Genomic DNA, 23,606 nt, shown 5'->3' with positions numbered 1-23,606 from the left:
CCTTGTCTGGTAAATATCATGTCTCTGTTGGGTATCAGGAGATAACTAGACAATTATTTGGGGATGCTGAGGTCCCTTGGTGGAAGCAAGTCTGGAATAAAGTTTCTTGGTCCAAGTGCAATTTTTTCATGTGGCTAGTGGCTCACAACCGTTGTCTTACCTGGGATAATCTTTGTAAACGTGGATTTCAGGGCCCCTCTTATTGTGTTTTGTGTGGTAATGGAGAGGAGTCTGTCTCCCATCTGTTCTTCCATTGCTCCTATTCTACTCAGATATGGCACCTTTGGTGGAGCGCTTGGGGTTGCTCTTGTCGGCATGCTTCCTCTTTGCCTGAGTTCTGGGCTCGCTTGGGTAGTGCTCCCTCCAAGTCTTCTTCTCTCCATGCTGCTTGGATTGCTGGCCCATCTTTCATGCTTTGGCATATCTGGTTGGAGAGGAATCGTCGCATATTCCAAGATGTTCGGCTTGGTGTTTTGCATCTTTGGTGGAAAATATCACATTCTCTCCAGGAAACTATTCTTGTGAAGTGTGAGCTTGATGGGGGTATGGATCCGGTTGATCTTGCTATCTGTAATCGCCTCAATTTTCATCTGCAGGATGGGGTTGCGGCTCATAGGTTTCCTTCTATGTCCAGGCAGCTTCACCATCAAAGGAAGGGTTGGGTTAACCGGGATGGGCATTGGACTCCTCCTCCCTGTGGAGTTCTGAAAATTAACACTGATGGTTCTTCTCGTGGGAATCCTGGTCCGGCTGGTATTGGCGGAGTGGCTCGTTGTAGTTCTGGGAATGTTAAATTTTTCTTCTCAATTCATAAGGGTGATTATACTAACAATCTCATGGAAGCTCAGGCTATTTTATATGCTGTGGAATAGTGTTGCTTGTGGGGATGGAGTAAGATTATTTGTGAGTCTGATTCCCAGGTGGTGGTGAACATGCTTTCTTCGCAAGAGCTTGAGGATGTTAGTTGGCAGTTGGCCACTGTTGTTAAGCAGATTCTTTTCTTCTCTTCCTCTTTTCAGTTCATTAGGTTCAAGTATATTTCGCGAGAATGGAATAGACCTGCTGATTGTTTAGCTAAATGGGCTTCTAGTCATGATCCGGGTTGGAATATTAGGGATAGGGGGCAACTGTCCTTTGAGATGGTGCAAGAATTTGATGATCTTGTTGCTCAGGATCGAGCTCCTTGTTGAGCTCTCCTTGTTGTATTCCTTTCTATCTTAATAATTTTTTACCCCTCTTTTTGCAAAAAAAAATATTATTATTATTAATATATTCTATTCTTGCATTCTCTCATCTTGATGATGGATCACAAAGTGTGATCCGAAATGTTGATGTTTAAAAAAACTTACACAATGAAATCCAGAAATAAATTCACTCATTTTAAATGGACTGTGGAAATCTGATAATGTTAATATATATTATGCAATAGTATTAAAAATAATATTAATAATAATATATATTAATAAAAAATATAATTTATATTAGTATTATCAATAAAATATATGTTATTAATATAATATATATGATTAATATAATTAAAATTATTACTATAATATAATATCTATTTACGTAAGGACATGACTCTAAGGATGAAAAACTATATATAGAGAGAATGTTAACATTGAGAAATTAACATTCAGTTACAAAAGAAATGTATATCAAACGAGTTTACAGACAGTCTGAATAGAGAAATTTGAATTATTAAATTGATGTCCTGATAGGAGGCATTACACCTAACTTTTAGTTTGTGGTGACTGATCAGGGAAGTATTGTTAAAAAAAAATTGGGCTACTATTCACCAATGGCTAATATTCGCCAATTGGCTATTATTTTTATTCACCAATTTATGGCGGACATGTTGTAACTAGTTTTAACCCTAAAGTGGCAAAAATACTTGTATAAAATTGCTTAGGGTTAGGGATTGTCTCAAAAGGTGTGATGCAAAAATTGGTTCTTGCAGCAATGTTGAGCTGTAAGGGATTACGGATTGTAATCAAGTTGTAATTATTGGATTGTAATAATATTGGACTTGTTGTTTGGTGGACGTAGCCCAGGGATTGGGTGAACAACGTTAAATCTTGGTGTCTTTTGTTCTTTTCTGTGTGATCTATTATTTTATGATATTGTTTATATTTGCATGTAATTGTTATTTCTGTCTGTGGTTAAATCCTAACACTAACTACCTACCCCTTGACAAACACTAATTATCCAACAACAACCATTAAAGGATTTCATGGCCAAATGATATATGTTGGCTGAATTAAATATTCACTAATTACACTTAAGTTTACTTAGGATAGTGCATTTTCATATTAGTTGTTAATGTAGGCACATAGGAGTTTGCAAGTCATTTTGCACATGGTGTAGGAGAAAGCCAATTGAGGTGGAGTTAGTTGTCATCTCATGACTTTATGTGTGAGATCCATCTTTAGTGCTCCTATCACATTATCATCCTCTCATTGTTGCAAATGTTGCACATACTTTGTTGTACAATGGAGGATGATCCACCACTGGTGGACATGTGATTCGACCTTGTTAGTTCATAAGTTATCTCTTGCATTACTCCTAGTTATCATGCATCACCTGTATATCCAAGCACATCCCTTAACCACCTCCTATGTACTATAAGTTGAGTGGTTGTATCAAGCATTGACAAATTGGTCTTTTGGTGCAACAACCCCAATCTAACAAGTGGTAGCAGAGCTTGGTCACAGGTTTGAATCCTCAGACCCTCGGGTAACATTGAGGGGGAGATTGTTAGAAATTTGTTCAGCGTTCCCCTCGGGATTCATGACAAGGGCTTAACCTCCTTATGTGTACTATAAGTTGAGTGGTTGTATCCGGAATTGATAGATCAGTCTTTTGGTGCAATGGCAATCCCACTCTTAACACATTGGTCATATCATCTTGTCTCTCTCATTTGTGCTATCAATTGAGCTTTTAGATCTTGGCATATTTTCATTCTTTGCCTTAGGAAAATTCTTACAATATCCCTAAGATGTTTAAGCCAGGGGTGGAAGTAGCAAGGCAGCCCTTCCTGCTACCCTTGAATAAGTAAGGCTTGGAAAGGCATCAACTACGACAATAGTTAGTGAGAGTTTCAGTGTTGTGTGTTACGGATTTAGATGGGGGACGAATCACCATGGATGGAGAACTTTGCGAAATTGATCTTCTCAGAAGACTTTTACAAAATGAAAAATGGACGGATTTTGGTTTTTCAAGCATCTTTTTGTCATGGCTTCTACAAAGGTAACAAATAGGACATTTCTTCATACCATGCTGTTTTTTGAAGATGCGTCAGGGGCTTTGAGGTTTCAACAATCATTTTAGCAATGTGAATGCTTTGGGAAAAATCTGGCTATATTTGTCACTGAGAGATTATTTTTGGCACCCTAAAAATCATGTTGTGGCCGTCAACGAACCTTAGCTTGGATGGCCACAATTTCTACTGTAATCTTTTCATCAAATATTAATACAATCTCTACAACCTAGGTTGCGCTTTACTGATCAAAAGAGAGCTTTTCTGATTTTCAAAAAAAAGTCAACCATAGTCACTTATATGGTTTGGATTTATTGATGTTTTTAGTATTTAGGGCATGTTTCATGTTTATTCTTGTCATTACATCTACCAAATTATATACACAATGAGGCTCATTGTCTTGATCCTTCCATAGTCTAATATGGGTTTGTTAGTTGTTTGTTTGGGTTGCAGGTGCTCTTAAACAATTAGAGTTCAAGCTCTTTTTGGCATTGGCTCCACGGCTCATTGGCAAGCAGAAAGAGGATAGAATCCATTGGGGAAGGGCCAAATATCAAACTATAGGCTCCATACAACTGTTCATTGCCCTAATAAGGTTCTTCTCAATTTGGTAAAGAGGATTATAGGTAAGAAAAGATTAATGGCTACCAAGGTCTCAAGGGATGATTCTTGCTGATTCCTATGAGAATTTGAGTTGTGGCATCAGTTCTACAGAGGTTTGAAACTAGTTAGAAATGCTTCTCTTAACTCCAGAGAATGTGGAAGAAGTAAGAGGATTTAAAGGAAGGAGTGGGTGATGCAACTGTCTCTGTAGATTTAGTGGGCAGGAACAAAATGCTATGGAGATAGAGATTGAGCAACTTTCCCAAGATTTGGTTACTTTAACTGCCTTCTCTTAGGATTTTTGCACTGTAATTAAGCATCTCCTGATCTCCGACAATCAAGGTCCTTTGGAGGTATTGAGCACCTACTTCAATCTGAGCTTGGATGATAGCAATTTGACATCTTTTTTTATTCACCTTTTCCCTTTCTATATGCTTTGTTTGATAATGTTTTTTGCTTCTATTTTAGGCCTACTGCACTCCTGTTTAACTTGTCAACACAATCATTATAATATGGTTTGTGGGTATTTTCTCTTGTTCATTCCTTGTGATGTGGCCCCGTGGTGCAGGGCCACCTTAAGAACAAGAACACAAGGAGGATAAAGAGTGTTGATGTTTTGTAGCTTAACTCAGATATATATAAGATTGTAATTATGTTAATGAATAGACATCTATTCTTTATTCACTTTTTTATATATATAAGTGATCGCTGCTATTTGGAAAATACATACCAGACATTATGGCAGTACTATTACATTTGCAACGATGTTCTCAAAACTAACATGGTATTAGAACAGGCGACTCCGGGTCTATTTGTCATTAAACTATTAAACTATGCATTATCTCAATGGTAAGAGGGGAGATAAACTCTTAAGTCCAAATCCTAACCTTTAAAACCCATTTGTCCTAGAAAATTAGGACAAGTATTTGACATGTTTACCTTTTGAATGCGTCGTATGACATAAATTCGTGATTATAACCTTTTAGTTTGATCTTGTATGTGTTTTTCTATGATGGGTTTTTGTATTTTGTCTTATGGGTCTTTGGTGATTTTTTGATTAATTAAGTCAAATTAAAAGATTAAATTAATGATTTAATTTAATGGAAAATTATTATGATATTTTTAATATTTAATTATATTTAATTAATTGGGAAATCAATTAAATAAAAATAATTAAATTTAAAGATAAAAGATATAAGTTTAATTTTAGAATGTGATAATATTTATTTAATTTAATAATAATATATTTAGAGTTCATTTTTTAATAAATGCTAAATACTATTATTATTTAAGTTAATAAATACTTTATCAATTAACGTTTCAAAAATAAATTAAAAAGTGAAAAGATATTAATTTATTAAAAGTTTTAAGATTGCATAAATTATGCATGAGATTAAAATTTAATAAATTAATTAAAAGAGAAGTCAAGTGAAATTTAAATAAAGTTATTTTATAATTCAATAAACGTGCATGAAAAAGATAAAGAAAAGATAATAAATAGTTAAAGTCTGTTGAGCAAGGAGTCCTCTTGGGTGATCGCACAATTAGTGCCCCGATTTTAAGAGAGAATTCCATATCACAATTTGAGGGTTCATTTTCGAGGGACCGCGAATTTTGGAAGAAGCAATTTTTGGAAGAGAGAAGGTTTTGAGAGGAGAAATTTCTCTCACACATATTTTTGGGCATAGTGATTTAGCATCAGAGTCCATCTAGATTCTTGTGATAAATTCGTATAGTTAATTACGCTATTTCTTTTCCTGTCTTCTTTGTGACTATGATATGGTTATCTAAATAATTCTTTGTGATGAGTATTTCAATTTGGAATTATGGTATGCATGTTGATTTTGTTTGTATACAGGAAGATTAAAATATCATCACAATCCTCCTTCAGTAGATTTAGAAGTGAAAATTAAACAAGGAAGGGTTTTGTATTGAAATAAAAAAATTCGACCAGTTGGCCGTATTTTCCCTGTTAGGGTATTGTTGGATTTTTTTATTAAAAAAATTAATTATAAAAAAGAGAGAGAAAATTTATTATATTGGGGGAGCGTTTATGGAAAAAGTTATAATTGTCAATTTTTAAGAAAATAATAATTAAAAATATACATATAAGGAAGGAGACAGGGCCACCAATCCCCACCTCCCCTTCCTCTTATTTTTCCCCCACCGCCAGCTAACGTAATAGACTCTGTTGCTGTGGTAGTAGGTACTGCTGTTGATGTAGTTGTCCTTTATTGCAACAACAACAAAGTGCTGCGACAACCGCATATGCGGCAAGTCGGCAGGCGTTAATAAACACGGTAAGTTTTTTTAAAAATTTTTAAATTTTTTTTTATTAAAGTTATAAAATATGTTACGTTTTAAAATGTGATTTAAATAAATTTTATTTATTTATTTTTAAAAAAAGTAGTTTCTTTAATATTAAAATGTTATAATTTATTAAATATTTTTAATTAAAGTTTAATTTAATAGTAATAAAATGATATTAAAATAGTAAGGCACAACAATTATGTATGAATAAGTTGTAAGGTGGAGGTTTATTAAGGGGTAAATCGCCTTTAGCAAGGGTAGTTTAACCTTGGCTTTAACTGATAGCAATAAGTGCAAATGGAGCCGACTTTCACATTCAAAACCCATAGACAGCAAAAAGCCCTTTTTGGCCGGGTAGTGGATAAGAGGCTAAAGAAAATGTTAATATGTCCATCGGATGCGGTGGTGGAAGCTCTATAAGCTACCTTAGGTCCGCTTTTCCATGAAGCTGAGCATAGATGGAAAACATAGGTGGACATTGCTGCCATGACAATGGCGTGGGGCTTAGAGGTGGGAGAACATGAGCAAATCGTCAGTTGGGTGATGAAACAAATTTATGAGGAGGCGCTTATCTCGAATATGGAGACAATGCTAGAGTGGGCACACCCAAGTTGGGCGTTCGACTTCAGTGAGGGCTATGAAGATGAAGCGGAAGGCAGAGAGAAGGGTGTTTTTCCATTCGTAAATTGGCCTCGGGGTTTTAAGGATCAAGAGGCTTATATCAATGACCAATGTGGAACTTGGAATGCTCTTAAAGTAGCAATTTTGGATCACAACATGAAGAAACAGAGCGCAACTTTGAATATGATCATCCCCAGGAAGAAGCGCTCGGAGAGAAGAATGCGCAAAGGATGAGTAAGTCTTTTTTGGCTGGTTTTGCATTTTTGGTTCTAGTTGAGACTGGCAGCTAGGGGTTTTTGAAGAGGAGTCTTATTTTTTGTTTTGAAGGGCCATTTTTGTTAAAATGGAGGGATTAGTTAGTATTAGTTAATCTGAATCGAGAAGGCTCTGTTTTGTTTAAGGTTGACACACTGTTTCATTTGAAAGCATTTTGAGTGTGATGTGAACATTACGTTTATTATTGTAAAAGCAGTCTATGATCATAGAGCATTGTAAAGGGCTATAGGTGTGTAGATATCATTTTAGTTGATGATGGATGTAAAGGTTGGGTGTATAGGGGGTCTCGTGGATACTGTTATTATATTATCTCTGCATATGTAACTCTCTTTCATTATTAATAAATATATCTTATTACCGATCAAAAAAATAAAATGATGGAGCTTATTATGAAGTTTTAAATTTATCAAATTATTGTTTTAATAATACTAGTTTAAATAAAATGGTAAATTATTTTATTCAATAATCAATTATTATTATTCTAATAATTTAATAAATAATTACCCTTTGATTATTTTGGAAAATTTACTTAAAATCAAATAGGGGTAACTATGCAATTATTTAAATATAAGAATAGGTTAATCGTAATGGTGAATTGTGGGTTTTATCTACTTGAAACTTACATTGAAATGAAAACTAAAACCTTACATTTAACTGAACAATATGTTTTCAAAATCAAACCAAACTATGAAACCTACACTGTTGTCTGTATGTTGATTATGTTTTGGGTTTGGGTGGACTAGAGTGTTGACCAGTTCTAGGACATCTACTAGAGGCTTGGGAGTTATGTGTTGCTAGTTTTGTGATGAATCAATCTTGATCTTTTAAAACTCAACCATGGTAATGTGCTTGGTATGCTCTGTGATATGTTTGTATTTATTGTTCGTTATTGCTTTCCAATGTTCTTGTGTGAAGCTGAGGTGAATATATGACATACTTGACTTAACCATTTTGAGTCTTCGATTAGTATTTTTGGGGATGCTTTCTAGTTGCTCATAGAGAACTGATGTGTTATTTTAAATTATCTTCTGATGCTTTCGAGTCACTTGTATAGGGCTGAGGTGAAATTTTTTATTCTTTGATTTGTACTTTTATGAGCCTAGGGTAGGTAATCTGAATGTTAAGTTGGGAAGTGGCTTGGAATGGGGTCGTGACCCAAAGTGGCTGCCAGGGTAACTCTTTCGACTTGTTAGGAAGCCTTGCGTGGTAATCTAGTCTTTTTTCCCCTTGAATCATTGCATCTATGGAGGTAGAGCCGTTGGTAAGCTTTCATCAGATTTGATCCCCGTCCATTTGCTAATCTTTCCTTTCATAGGAGTGGGAGTAAGGCAACAAGTAGTATAGTAGTTGGAGTTCAATCGAGAAGAAAGTTAGGAAGGCATAAGTCATTTGATCATGCACCCTCCATCATCACCATTAATATTATTTGGTGCTCATATACTTTACAAAGCCAGACATTATCACCATCACAACGAGAGTTTGACAATCCTTGAATGAACAATGTAAGCCTGCCTACGTGATTAACCAACAAATCACATTAATATAACTGAGTTAGTATCCATAGGTGTAGGAAACCTTGGAGTTTTTCTCATGTTCTTCATGAGTATTTACTTTTCAAGAGAGGGATTGAGTGTTTGATATTTCGTATCAAGTATTCAATCGCTATATGTTATGTAGTGGTACAAAAATGACATCAACAACTAGCTTTGTTACATTGATACTTAAAAACACCATAATCTTTAGTGCAAACTCAATGGAACCGTGAAAATGAGATCTGACAATCTCTTATATCTACCAACATCATAGTCTAACTATAGGATGGTATGATAGTGTACCACGATGTAGACCAATATGCTAAACTCTATTTCACAATTTGTTCATTGGAACAATCAAACTTAGCCATTTTCATGTTGCAGCACCTAAATCTTTCTTTATCGCACTAGATAAGTCTCAAGACATCTAGATATACCATATACAATCATCTTGAGTAGTCTACGTACACCTGTGCCAACACATATGTATACAACTGATACTACACCATTCCGGTACACACATGCACACCACTGAACACAACTTCCCGACCATGGTTGATTTCAATCACAACAATTTTGACTTTAGCGACTGTGATGTCCCCTTCTTGAATGAGAATTCAATAAGAAATAGTAAATATAAATGAATAAATAATAAATTCTATAATATAATTTATTAATAAATTAGTTATATAAATGAACGAATATAATTGATATATTATAATATAATATAGTAATACATTACAATCTATTCTTAAATATTAGTTTAATATTATTATATAATAATATTAAAATATAAAATAAATTGCAATAATAAAAATATAAATAAATAATAACAATAAATTATAGTAACATTGGATTATAAAATAAATAAATAAATAGTGAATAGATAATAGACATAATATAAATCAATTAATACATAAACTGATAATCCATAAAAAATGTCATTATTATATACATAATATAATATTATATATAACATACAAGATAATATATAGCAAATATAATATATAAGACATACATAGCCATAATTCTTATTCTTATGCTCTTGATTACGTCAAATAAAGCTTGTTTATACATACACAATTTCCATATATTCAACACCTAAATAGGTGCATATTTTTATTATTAGCTGACACACATAGGGAAGAGATGCTAAACAACATCTAAATGAAGAAGCGTGAATTAATATATTATATAACAATTAGTGAAAGCCATAAGATAACGACTTTTGGGAAACCCAAATTGGAAAGGGTTTATTGGGAGTCGTGACATGATGAATATAAAGATATAAGAAACCGATGTAAAAAAGTAAAGCTTCATCAGACATCCTTCAGATCATCGCATCAAACGAATAGCAAAACACAAAATCAGGAATCAGCAACACATTCCATTCTATTGCTGGGAGTTCAAACAAATATCATCCGAGTAATCTGTATCAAGTTTCAACTAGGAAGTAACTTGTGGATATAAGAGATTCAATTACAAAATCGATCACAAGAGGATATACAAGCCTCCCCATTTGAGTAAAATGATGCGAGTTGTGTATAGCCAGCAATTCCATTAGAAGATCATCAAACAACTAGCAAGCAATCACTAGGCAAAAAGAATAGTGGAAATTGATTGAAATTAATTATAACAACAAAAGGAGAAGTATCCAATCAGCAAGTGAAAAAACATACCATCAGCGATATTCATGGTCTGTGATCGTTATCTTCATGCATAGGGAATATAATTCCAGCAATTCCTCTTGGCATCCATTACCAGACAGTAATAGAAAACTCACATAACACATATCTATTATTTCTTGTGAGAAAAGACTGCAATCAGTGAATGGGAAGCCTTCAATTCATTTGAGCATTAGGAATACTAAGTGCTTGCATTGGGCTCAAGCCTAGGAGCCAAAAATACCCAAGTGGATTGGTTCCTATAGGGGATACAGAGATAAGGAGGTTTATTGGTGTCTTCCAACACTGATAAGTACTATTGTTGAGCCTTTAGAGGTATATACAGTCAAAAAGCATCACGCAATTATGAAGAAGCATTGACACTTTTCAAGATATCAATAATAGCAACACTAGAGCAGCACATAAGCAGTTTAAGGCATAGTTGTTAATGATCTTCTAATGCTGATGGGAAGACAACTTGGATCAGACCACAATTAAAGTTAAGAAGTGTCACTATTTGGTCATGATTAACAAATGAAACAAATCAATAACATTATTACAAACTGTCGATGAGGAATTTCTAGAACTATTTCACAAATATTTGGTAGAATTCCATTGGGTACATTACAATGACAACACAATATTCATATTTGCAACAGTCCCTCCTGTTGCCATCAATGGCAAAACTTGTGAACTTTTAACATTATCTGTATATTTTTCCCTTTTTGATATTGTTGGTAAATATATTTGTCACCGTGATATTGTCTTCACAGTTGACCCTGTAATCCCAAGAAGCACTGACAATTGTACCAACAGTTGGAGATATTGTGACCAAATAACAATTCATCATCCAAAGAATTGAGCCAACTTGGAATTAACCACATGAGATTTGGTCACAATCCTTCCAGCTGCTGGTACAAGTGTTACTGCTTCCTGGGAAAATAGGGTGAACTGTGAAGACAACATTGCAGTGGCAAATCTATTTACCAACAGATTTTTGGAGACTCTATTGGGGATATGAAATAGCAGTGCATGTTATTCTTCAGATATTGAAAGGTACCTTCTCTCGAATGAATGTTTATGACTCTGTCTGAAAGCTTGAATTCAAAACAATGGTTTGGTACAAAGGAAAAGTGGATAGAAATAGTGATAGTGACAGTGATGATGAAGACTATCTATATCAAAAGAAGCAAGTTTTGACGAGCCCATACAAGTTGGATTCATGAAAAGCTTCAATGGTGGCATGGGATACCCTTTTCATAAGATTCCTCCTTGGTTATTCCAAGTTTTGCAAATAATTGTAGAAAGAGATGACAAAGAATGTAAATTCTTGTTCATGATCAAATTTTTTAATCAAAGAAGGGTTGCACATATAAAGGTAAAGGGTATTTGGAATCAATGATGAAAGACAGTAGAAATCCCTCTCTTGTACGTGTTGCTCGACACAATGAGATTCTTGATGATCGTGAACAAAACTTCTTGAAGAAATTTTACAATGGCTTGCAATTTGTTCCAGGTAAAATTCATCCTTCCTTCCTTCAAATATTGGGAAAGACTGAACGAAAATATGAGAATGAAAATCATCTTCCTACTATTGACTTGATGTTTAGCAATAGAAGTTCTGAAAGAGATGCATCGCAATCTGCGTGTTCTGAGGAAGATGAAGATACATCTACACATAGGATTGTATGGCAAGAGAAAGATAAAAAAGAAGTGAAAAAGATAGAAAAAGAAGATTGCATTGAAGCATGTTATGAATGTGGTAAAGATTGCCTAAGTGAAAAGAAAACTTTCCATCAATCTGAAAGCAAGGACCTTGAAGAAGAGACATCAAAGGCTTTCCATTTTAAGGTTTATCAGATTTATCTAATGTTCAGACTAAAATTATCTTCTGAATTTCTTTTATATATATAGATGTATGTTTGAATTTATATAATCATCTTCCTACTATTGACTTGATGTCTATCAATAGAAGTCTTGAAAGAGATGCATCACAATCTGCATGTTCTGAGGAAGATGAAGATACATCTACAGATAGGATTGTATGGCAAGAGAGAGATAAAAAAGAAGTGAAAAAGATAGAAAAAGAAGATTGCATTGAAGCATGTTATGAATGTGGTAAAGATTGCCTAAGTGAAAAGAAAACCTTCCATCAATCTGAAAACAAGGACCTTGATGAAGAGATATCAAAGGCTTTCCATTTTAAGGTTTATCAGATTTATCTAATGTTCAGACTAAAATTATCTTCTGAATTTCTTTTATATATATAGATGTACGTTTGAATTTATATAATCAGAATCTTCTGATATTCTAAAATAGTTATTTGATCTGATTCTATCTGCAATTATAAGTAGCATTATACAGGGCATATAGCAGTGAACGATGCCAAAGAGATGTCAGGTATTTCTGCGTTTTATGCACTTTAGAAGACGTGAGTTTATTGTGTTCTGTGGTGCTAATAAACTGCAGGTTGACCTGCTACATATATGAGATGGGAAGTCACCACCCAATGGGGTGGCTCCAATGTGGAGTCATGTCCCATCGGGTCGTGACTCTCCATGTCAATCTTGCTAAACATAACAAACGATGATAAAGCTGCTGTCGATTGGAGTGGACAGTCGGTCACTAACATGTATGTTATAATTTTCTTAGACTTTCAAACAATTTGATTTCTAGAACAGTTGGTCAACATATAAATAGTTTGTTTATTATTTGTACAATACATGTGATATAAGATATTATAATTTGTTATATATGTATGTATGTGTGTATGTGTGTGTATGCATGTACGTGTGTGTGTGTATGTGTGTATGTGTACACACGTGTGTGTGTAAATAACTTCATTGCACAACTATAATTTATGACATATATCTATAGATAAGTGAAAAATAATAAATATATATGTATCAATATATTTTATTCGACTGAACTATACATTAACATTCCATATATGCTTTCAGTCAGAGCTTAAAGAGGATGGTGAAGAAAGAATGTTAGAAGATGAATCTCATGTGGTTTAATTCCAAGTTGCTGTCGCAATTCTTCAGATGATGATTTCTTAAAGAGGATGGTGAAGAAAGAATGTTAGAAGATGAATCTCATGTGGTTTTAATTCCAAGCTGCTGCTTTAATTCTTCAAATGATGATTTTCTATGTAGAGAAGATATTCCCATTGATCCATCATTAATTATTGAAGATGATAGCTCTGTTGAGAAAATCAAAGCTTCAAATTCTATTGCACAATCCTGCACCACTATCATTGATGGAGATGTAACCACAATTGAACCTTTGCAGACATTGTGTCCTCAAAACTCGAAACCTTTTCTTTTGAAGATATTAATGAACTCTCATTGAGCTACGAAGTTGATGAAAGATTTAACAATTTGTTCCAAGTAGAAGAAGATGAATCATATCCTCTCCAAAATTTCACGCAAAAAGAAATTGAAGCTTTTCAATTTCATGAAGAAGAATTAGTGGACCAAGAGAACATGGATATTAGTGAACAGACTGAGGATGAAAGTTGTGAATGCATCAATAACAAACTCATCTCGATGTAGGTACAAAATGTGTTTCATGGAGTTTGCAAAGTCCAAAGAAATCCTCTCTACGAATCTTCTGATCAAGTAGAAACCCTTGCGTCAAATTTTATGAATCCATTCTCATTTTCTCTTCATGAATACTTTGAAAAAGAGAGATATGGAACGCATCTGATAATTATTGTTTTTCAAATGGTAAGGGTAGAAGATGTTCTTAAGAACTGTGCCAACAATGAAGCAAGGAATTTTGGTGAATTTTTCCTACGGTTGGTCAAAGTGTATTTACCATTTGTCAAGACTACATCAAATAAATGATTTTGAAGAACAAACATTCTAAAATCCTCCATGATTTGAGAAGATATCCTTAAGCCCCCAGACTTATCCTCTTGATCAAGTAAGGTATTAAAATCCCCTTTTATAATCACCTTGTTGTTATCAATCAAAGCAAGCCTCTCTGAAATCTCTGTCCAGACCTTAAGTTTATCAACAAATTTAATGGGACTGAGATATTGAAAAAGGGGAATTCCGATTTATACTTCTAACAAATAACTTTCCCAAAGATCCTATGGGGAGATCTTTCTAATTCTGAAATTTTTTATATGTTTGGATTCCACATTATACCCAATCCTCTCAAGGCTCCAACAACTTCCTAAAAATAACCTTCCCACTTATGGCAAGACAACAAGAAGCTAAGAGCTTTATCAAGATTGATCTCTGTCTCCTATAAGAAAACCAGCTCCCCTTCCATTCTATTTGATGCTCATTTTACCAAGCATTTCTTGTTAAGGGCTGATAGTCCCTTGACATTCCATGTAGAAATTTTCATCAGTCACTAAGGGAGCATTCTACTCACTTGGCTTTTCTTAAATAATCAAAAACATTTACGATCCCTTTCTCATCAGCCCTCTCTTCTCTTTTCTTCCTACTAGATCTCCTTCCCCTATCACCTTTGGATTTACCAAGAAGAACATTGGCTGATTGACTCACACTTCTTGGATCAACATTTTCTAGTTTGTCTGAAGCAAAAAAACTATCATTAGATACCCGATCATAGTCCACTTTTGTGTTTGACTGAAAATGGGTGGTATTATTTTCCATGGATGGCTTTCTCCTATCCACCCGATTTTATTTCAAAATAGAACATTCCCCTTCTTCTACAATAGAGTTTTGCTTTAGAGGAATAATCTTCTGTTCCATAGAAGCAATTTTTGTAACCATTTTCTTTGGAACCCAAACATTGTTTGCTTTATCCTTTGGCCAATGATTGCACGTAGTGAGATTATTGCCCTTTTTCCTATCAATGGAGATTGGCAATTCAATCTTGACTTTCTGTTTCCAAATTATGCTCTCTAATTTGAGGTTGATGATTGACGGGATTCTTTTGACTGCTGCAATCTTAATCCTTGCATAAAGATATGAATCTTTATTGATGATCTCTTCATCCACTTCCAACAGAGTACCCATTGATCGTCCAATGTGTTCCAAACACTCATCCTTCCAATAATCCATCAAAAGATTATATAATCTAATCCAAATCAGTTCCTTGTATATTGCTAATGGGGTCATATCAAAATTTATTCACCATGGCTACAAATATAATGGTGAAGAGTCAAAAAACCAATGTTGTTGCTCCAGGATTTTATTTCTGATCGACTCTTCTTGAAAAACAATGATGCAAAATCCTTTTGGAATGAATTTTAGAACATATTCTTCGCACCAATATTTAGAGAGCCATTCTCTAATTTGCTGTCTATTAAACCTTGCACTAATAAATCTTCCGATAACTACCATATTCTCCCAAAGATCAATATCCAACTTGATCCCTTCAGAAACTTCAATTTTAATTGGTTCCCTTGTCTCCATCATCTGATTTGCTAAATCCTTCTAGAAACCATGACTCCCCCCTCTGAAACTCTGATCGCGGCCTCCATTACTACGTTAACCAGGAAATATTCTCCACCACTCCGTCACTCGTCTCGTTTCTAAGTATATTACAAATATAGAAATGTTGTTTTCATATACATTATAATTTGAAAGATATGCATGCAAAAATATAAACATTTCATATACATTATAATTTGAAAGATATGCATGCAAAAATATAAAATCAAATAAAAACACTTACATTTTTAGAAAAATATAATAAATTACATTAAGTCTAGATTTATAGTTTTTAGTTTTAAATTTAAGTTGATTCATTTTAGAAGATTGAAAATAGAATTTTATATAATTTTAAAATTTTAAATGACTTATAAGAAAGAAAGAAAATTAAAATATATATTTAGTGCATATTTATTTCAATTTTTTGAACTTAAGTAATTATTAAGATAAAAATAAAATACATGCAAAAAAGAAATGTAGTTTACATATCTTAGAAAGATTTCGTTTGTATCTAGATTTTAGTTTTAAATTTATAGTTTAATTTTATCATTTGAAATTGTTTTTTACATAAAAATGATTTGAAATTTAGAAAATTTTGTTATATATGTAGATTAATTTCTACCATTTTAAAAATTTTCTAATAGAAATATTGTTTATAGAAAAATATAGAAAGGTTATTTTCATATCAATTACAATTTCAAATGATATGCATGCAAAAACATAAAATAGAATAGATATATTTCTTACATTTATAGAAAAAATCTAGAAAGTCTACAAGTAACTCTAGATTTTAGTTTTTTGGTTTTCAATTTATGTCGATTCATTTTGAAAAAATAGAAATAGAATTTTGTATAATTTTAAAATTTGAAATAATTTATAAGGAAGAAGAAAAATGAAATGCATGTCAAAAAAAAAAATTTGTTTACATATCTTCAATCAATATACACAAATTTGCTCCCATGGGTTAAGCAAGTTGGTTTGAGGTTGTGGGTAGATCCCCATGGTCTCAGGTTCAACTCCTTGCCCGTCACTACCTCGCCACAGACACTTGGGGGACGTGTTGGTTATCCCGTGGGCAGGATTAGTTTGGCCCCAAGCTTGCCCCATAAAGGGAATCTGTTGGGCTTGGGTTGTGGGGATACCCTCTGAAAACAAATAAACAAACAAAAAAATAAAAATACAAAGATTTTATTTGTATCTAGATTTTAGTTTTAAATTTATAGTTTAATTTTATAGTTTGAACTTTTTTACATAAAAATATTTAAAATTTTGAAATATTTTTCATATATGTAAATTAATTTCTATGTCTTTTTATTTTCATAATTATAACAATTATTTATTCATTTAAAATAAATTAATTTATTATAATGCCAACATAATACACAATATAAGCATCTATTTACCTATATTATAATAATGTATTCTAGGGTCATAACATTCTCACAACTCTTAGAGCTATCCATTATGTAAATCCTAACTACAACCATAATCCCAATCCTAACTATAGCCATAATCCCAATTCTAACCTTATTCATTTTTCAAGACCCTTAACTCTAGGTTAAATCCTAGTCCAAATTTTAATGATAATGTAACTACAATGTGACCTTAACTATGACTTAAAGCTTAAACATAATGTGAATCCTAAATTAATCCAATTTTGTGTATGGATTAAAATGTGTATTCACCTACTAAAAATATAAATCCATCTATCTTAATAAATTAACCATTAACCTAACATTAATCTTTATTAAGTCATAAGTATAAATTGAATCTGTACCCTAAAAAAATTGAGTTTTCAATACCTTCCAAAATCTTCTCCAATTAATTAAACTTTGAACCTAATTCTACTACTTAGGAAAAAACAAATTGAATCCTAATCTATTTAAAATTTAAATAAATTAACCTAATCCTATACCATTAATTAATTTAAATAATTTTTTGTGTACCATAGCCCTAATCCTAAATGATATTAAAAATTTAAGATATATTTGAATCATAATCCTAACTCCAATCTTATCCAACTTGAAACCTAACCTCAAACTTAACTCTAACCCTAATTAAACATAATGTTAAATTGAAAACCTAATCTAATTATAATTCTAAAATTAACCAAAGTACTTCTTTTCCTTTCATTCAATTATACAAATCACTCCTATCGTCTATTCATTGCACACACATAAACATGCAACCGCTAGTTAAGCCGATAGGCTTTATGTGGGAGCTTTGCTCTTGGAAATAACATTTATTGCCGGAAAAGTTCTAAGACTCTTTATTATCTTTTCCGATGATATTCTAATCTATGAAGTTGTCATCATTTCTAAAATAATGGGTAATTATTGGATGATTTTCTAACATAGTAACATCATTTCTAAAATTGTAGAAGTAAATCTTGCAAAAAAGTGACATGATGATATCTATCCAAATCCAAATCCTTAAGTTGAGAAGACTAAATTAATTTTTATTTCAATTGAACTAAATGAGAAAATCTATATAAACTCAATACAATCTTATGAATTTCACACATTTTCATTTATTTTTGCATTGAGCTTCTCAAATATCCATTTCTCTTCCATTCAAATTGTTTTTCTTGGAGAATTGCTTAAGCAGTGTTGTTTATTTGATGAGAAAGGGAGAGAAGCAAGAGAAAGTGCATGCATTTGTATTTTTCAATAGGGAAGATTTTGTGGCATCAATTGGAACAATGTCAAACTTCTTCATTAGTTTTCCAAAGTTAATTTTTCCATTCTTGTTTCCTCCAACACAGATTGATCACAATAATTTTAAATATTTTTGTTCCAATTTTTTCAATTTTGTTAATTAACATTTTTCATTATAATTAGTAAATTTATAAAAATCTCTATTTTTAAATTAAATTTTAATTATCCTTATTATTTTTGGTTTGTTTCACTTTAGTAACATTTCTTAAAGATTTTTTCAAAAGTAAAAGTATCTACATAAGGACCATTCAATACATGCTTTTTTGGACAATAAGAGTTTCAATTAAATTTGAGAAAAGGGAAATTCAAGAATAAAGTTGTAAAGATTGATTTGATTAATATAAACTATTATAAAAGATTTGAAAATTAATGGTAGTTATATTTTATATCTTTAGATTTTTTTTATTTTTAGAGTATAATTTTGTTCATTTTCTAAATATGAATATTTTACTAAATCGATATAAATGATGGATACTAAATAATTTTATTATATGAAACATCAAAATTATTAGTTTAATTTTTTATACATACAAATTATTCAAATTACTCTTTAATCTAATTTGATGTAAATGGCATGCATTAACTTATCTCAGAATGCAAACAATGTAAGGTGTAATAATGATATTGAATTTTTCTTTATTCAAATTGTTGAATAATATTTAAATAAGAATGATGTAAATGCAGAAACAAGTGAGTGTAAGCTAGCTTAAACTACACACAAATCTTTGTAGAAAGATATGTATTTTGAACAAAATCATAGATAATAAATATGTCATTTAGCAACCCACATTCATTATAATTGTCTAAAAAGTCTTTAGTTTTTATCCTTTGTGGCATGACCTTTTCCCATGTAGAGTTTTATTCTATACACACACCTCTTTTACATTTAGAAATTTAAAATAGCACAATCCCCCTATTTGACAGTCAATGCATAACATTTATAGTTTAAAATACAATACAAACTTATTTTCTAATCTAATGTATTTATAGTTTAAAATCTATATTTCTATAGAAAAACCCACTAAAAATTAGAATAAAACATAAACTGATCTTGGTAGAAGATAGATTATTCTAATTTCATTACATTGATTTAGTTACTTATCAAAATAATAATAAGTTATATATGAAAATAAATTTAATTGATAATCTATATACATTTCTTAGATTGAGTAATTATTTTAAAATAATAGTTATCTTTAAATTTTTTTTTTAAAAAGAGAGAGAATGCATATGCACATGTTTAAATTTTAAAAGTCATTTTAAAGAAAAATATATTTATAAATATTTTATTACTAAATACTATAAATACATGATTCAATATATAAATAAAATTTATAACTACAATAAACTCTAGATACAACTATTTGTTCCTAGTGAATAAAAGATAGACATAAATTAGTAATGTTTAAGAAAATCACAAACTTATTAAATATGTTTCCAAGTCAATATTCACATTTTCTAAAATCTTCTCAAATTCATATTCTATTTGCTAATCTCTAATTTTTTTAATTTTTTATTTTCTACTTAAAAAAAAAAATCTATATTTACATTATTAATGTTTATAAGTGAAAATCAAATATTGTTGCATGCACAAAATCATGCAACTGCTAGTAGTTACTATTTTTAAGCATATTTTATCCTAAATTTTTTTTTTAACATTCACACTTTCTTATTTTTAAAAAGATTTCTATTATACTTTTATGAATTAATATTTGATAATTCCCAAAACTACTCAACCTCTAACAATTTAAAGATTTTTTCTTTCAATTATAACATAAATAGCTTTATTGCTTTATTCAAAAAACAAAAACATTCTAAAACAAATACTAAAATTTAAACATACAAAGAAAGTACTCTTTAAAAATGACAATGTCTAAAGACATGTAAAGGGGAAAGTATCATAAAAGAAACAACACAAAAAATCTATATAGAGCTAATGATGGATGATTGATTAATCTACATAAATTAAAATTAAAATTTTGAAGTGTATTATAGTTATAAAGCATTAGATTTTTTTTTTCCATTCAAATGTTTTCCAAATATAAATAAGTTAAAATTTAGAACTCTCCAAGTAAAGATATAAATTCAAATTTGGACATCTAAATATAGAATTGAAGCAATGTGGTGGTTTTTCAATAGGTTTTGGTATAAGAGAGAGGTGTGGGGTATACACACTACTACATTTAACCTCATTTTTTGACCAAAATTTTTGACCATTCACTAAATAAGTTTTATTTGGTTGGAATGTTAAGGCAAAAAATTTCTTTTTTTTACATGTAAGCCCTGTGTTGGTCGAAATTTCGACCAACACAGGGCTTATGCATAAAAAAACAAAAAAAACATTTGTAACTTTCACTTTGTTTTTCCCGCGAGCGGGTTTTCTATGATGACGACCGCTACTCCCACCCGCATGGGAGATGCTTGGGGCTCAAAACTAAGGAGGAGGGGAGTCCTCTTCCTGTTACCATTGCCAAATTGTAACATTGTCGAGGCCAAGGGTTTGGACATGGACTTCATCAATGTGGCCTACAACAACCTCATTCATGCCCACTGGGATTTTCTCTCTCAAATTGCCTCTGTGCTTACCCTATTATGATTAAGCCATGTTTTGCTCAAGACCCATAAAGACCACGTACTCACTAGACAATTCTTCAACTGGGCTGGGCAGCAGAATGGCTTCGCCCACAGCATTGAGACGCACTGCTTGATGTTTCACATTCTGGTCAGGGTTAACAAGTTCAAAGCTACAGTGGCTTATACATTTGTGTGGGTTTTCCTAGCTTTTGATGCTGGAGCATTGTTTGGAACACAAGAAAGATTTGTCCTTAATGTCTGGTAGTTGCAGCATGTTGGCTTTTGTCACCTTTTTCATGGGTCAAGTGAAGATTAATCTGCTAAGTGAGTCTAGAATATGGTAGTAGAGGGTAAGCCATTTGTAAAATACCATTGGCTTTCAACTAGTTTTCTGACATCAGTGCCGGTGAGAAGTAAAAAACACAAAATTTTAGTGCAAAGTAATTCCTATACATTGCATAATTGTTGCCTCTCACTTTTGGGTCATATAGGTGATGTGCTTTCTACAAGGCACACTGTGTCAAGTTCAAGAACCCTCATCTGCTCAATATCTACATTTGTAATAGAAACTTTCTCACAGAGTTTGGGATTGTATTTTGATGCTCAAGAGAATAGCTACTCTGATAACTCTAATGGTTGTCTATTCAATATCATTGTCAATAATAGCTGGAAGGTTGATTCATTCCTATCTAGGCTAGAAAAAGTTGATGCCATGGAGTTGTTTGGGGTTCACTTTACAGGAGGTGACAGACCGTATCTAATTTCAGGTTCAGATGATCATATAGCCAAGGTACTCTTTACAAATTCCTTCCTGGTTGACATTTGTTACTTTTTGTATGGATCTTTTTGAATAATAGTCTACTGCTCATTTTATTTGGTGTACTTGTATCAGGTGTGGGATTACCAAACAAAAAGTTGAATCCAGACTCTTGACGGACATACCCATAATGTATCAACAGTTTTCTTTCATCCTGAACTTCCTATCATTATCACTGGTTCTGAAGATGGTACTGTACACATTTGGTATTCAACAACATACAGACAAGTTTATTGAATTATTTTATTCACTGGATTTTTTAAAGCACAATGTAATTTTGCATATCATTTTATTTTATAGTTATCGAATCATTTGTAATAATAAGGGCCGATACAAATTTATTAGATGATTATTATATACCCATTTTTTTGTATGAGGCCTACATTATGTAAATTAATTTTGTCTTGGTTGAAGGTCTATTTACATCCCATTTTGACTGTTATGTCCTATTTTTGCAATTGCTTCCTAAACACAAGGCTTGGTTCTTGAGTAAATCCCTCTAAAATTTTCGAACAATAGGTAGTATCATGCCTTGAGGCTGGCTAGCCATTTTAATGCAGAATTTTGTGCCCCTGCCCTGATCTAAAAAAGACCGTTATGCCATGAATATTTATACATACTAAAATTAGCTAAAAATACCTTATATAATGTCTTAGTGAAGTTGTGATAAGATGGTTGATAAGTTTTTTTACTTGGTATGATGGGAATATACCTTGTCGAGTATGTTGTTTTGTTTGTATTCAATTTTTTCTCATCTTTTATCACTTGCAAATCTTATTGTTCTTTTATGATATTCTAAAATATTGGAGCTTATTACTGGATAAATTCATGGGGTAGGTACAAACATTTTTCTTTTTCTTTTTTGGTATTTCTTAGCTCATGCTTTTGACTACTTGTTATGTAACTTTAGTTAATGCAACACAAATCCTAATACATGTTATAACTATAAGAGGAATTATATATCTAGTGGATTATTACTATGCATCTCATATACTATTTAGTATTACATTAAAAAATTTCATATTCTTTTAGGTAGTTCAGGATTTTTTCATTTAGTTATATTTTAAAATGGAAATTTTGAGTTTTTTTAATATATTTTTTAAATATGAAATAGCCATTTCCTATATCTTGTACTAAACTTTTACCTTATCCCAAATTGTGCCCCAATCTCCAAAACTGAGAGAGCTTTTCATACCCAATCCCCTAGGTTTTCTACTAATTGAATGAAAGATACTTCTACCCTTCAAACAATCAAATTAAACCCTTTGATTTCTCAATAAGAGTGGCTCCCTGTTGAGGCCTATCTATTTCAAAGAGTAGTTGGGATTGCTAAGTAGCTGTAAGCTGTTACTGAATGGTGTGTTGGATACCACTGAATCTTCTTTTGTCTGTACAAAGTTTTCTGTGTTTCACAGGTTTTCTAACTATTATCCATTAGGATAGTGATTAACCATAGCCACCATTCCATCATTTTAACTAAGTATATTGATTAACTTGGCCCTAGCTTTATGTTTTGTCCCTATCATCCATAGTGCAACAACTAGAAACTTGCTTAAAGATCTTATTTTGGCACAAAAGGAAACTTGGTTTGAAACTTTGATGTATACCCATGCACTATTCCAAAGATCTTATTTTAGTACAAGAACAAGGAATGTTAGCATAAGTTGTAGAATCTGTGTCTACACATTTCAGTTTCATTTTATTGAATGTTAATAGATTCCTTCAACTAATCCATTTCATACATATCTTGTAATCATTGCATTCCATGAGAAGACATCATGTCAGTTCTTATATTGAAAATTGTAACTCTTCTTGC

At 32.0% G+C, this 23,606-nt stretch overlaps 1 protein-coding gene across 8 annotated transcripts in view; it reads left to right on the top strand.

Annotated features, from left to right (window-relative positions):
* Positions 1-23,606, top strand: part of LOC149559227 (uncharacterized protein At2g39910-like) — an 87,430-nt gene that overhangs the window by 48,775 nt on the left and 15,049 nt on the right. For 2 of the 8 annotated variants that reach the window (XM_089833156.1, XM_089833152.1), the window contains one exon: positions 13,226-13,647. The exons of 5 other annotated variants lie outside the window; for them this stretch is intronic. In XM_089833156.1, the coding sequence (XP_089689282.1) occupies positions 13,226-13,285 (60 nt within the window). In that variant the 3' untranslated portion in view covers positions 13,286-13,647. Of the gene's footprint in view, positions 1-13,225; positions 13,648-21,865; positions 22,095-23,606 lie in introns of those variants that run through there. One more of the 8 variants, XM_089833153.1, reaches the window with a different exon arrangement.

Source organism: Cupressus sempervirens, chromosome 5 (genome assembly GCF_028749045.1).
Source record: "Cupressus sempervirens isolate cs-2001-9-10 chromosome 5, ASM2874904v1, whole genome shotgun sequence".
Taxonomy (NCBI): Eukaryota; Viridiplantae; Streptophyta; class Pinopsida; order Cupressales; family Cupressaceae; genus Cupressus; species Cupressus sempervirens.
This window is presented reverse-complemented; position numbering and strand designations above follow the sequence as displayed.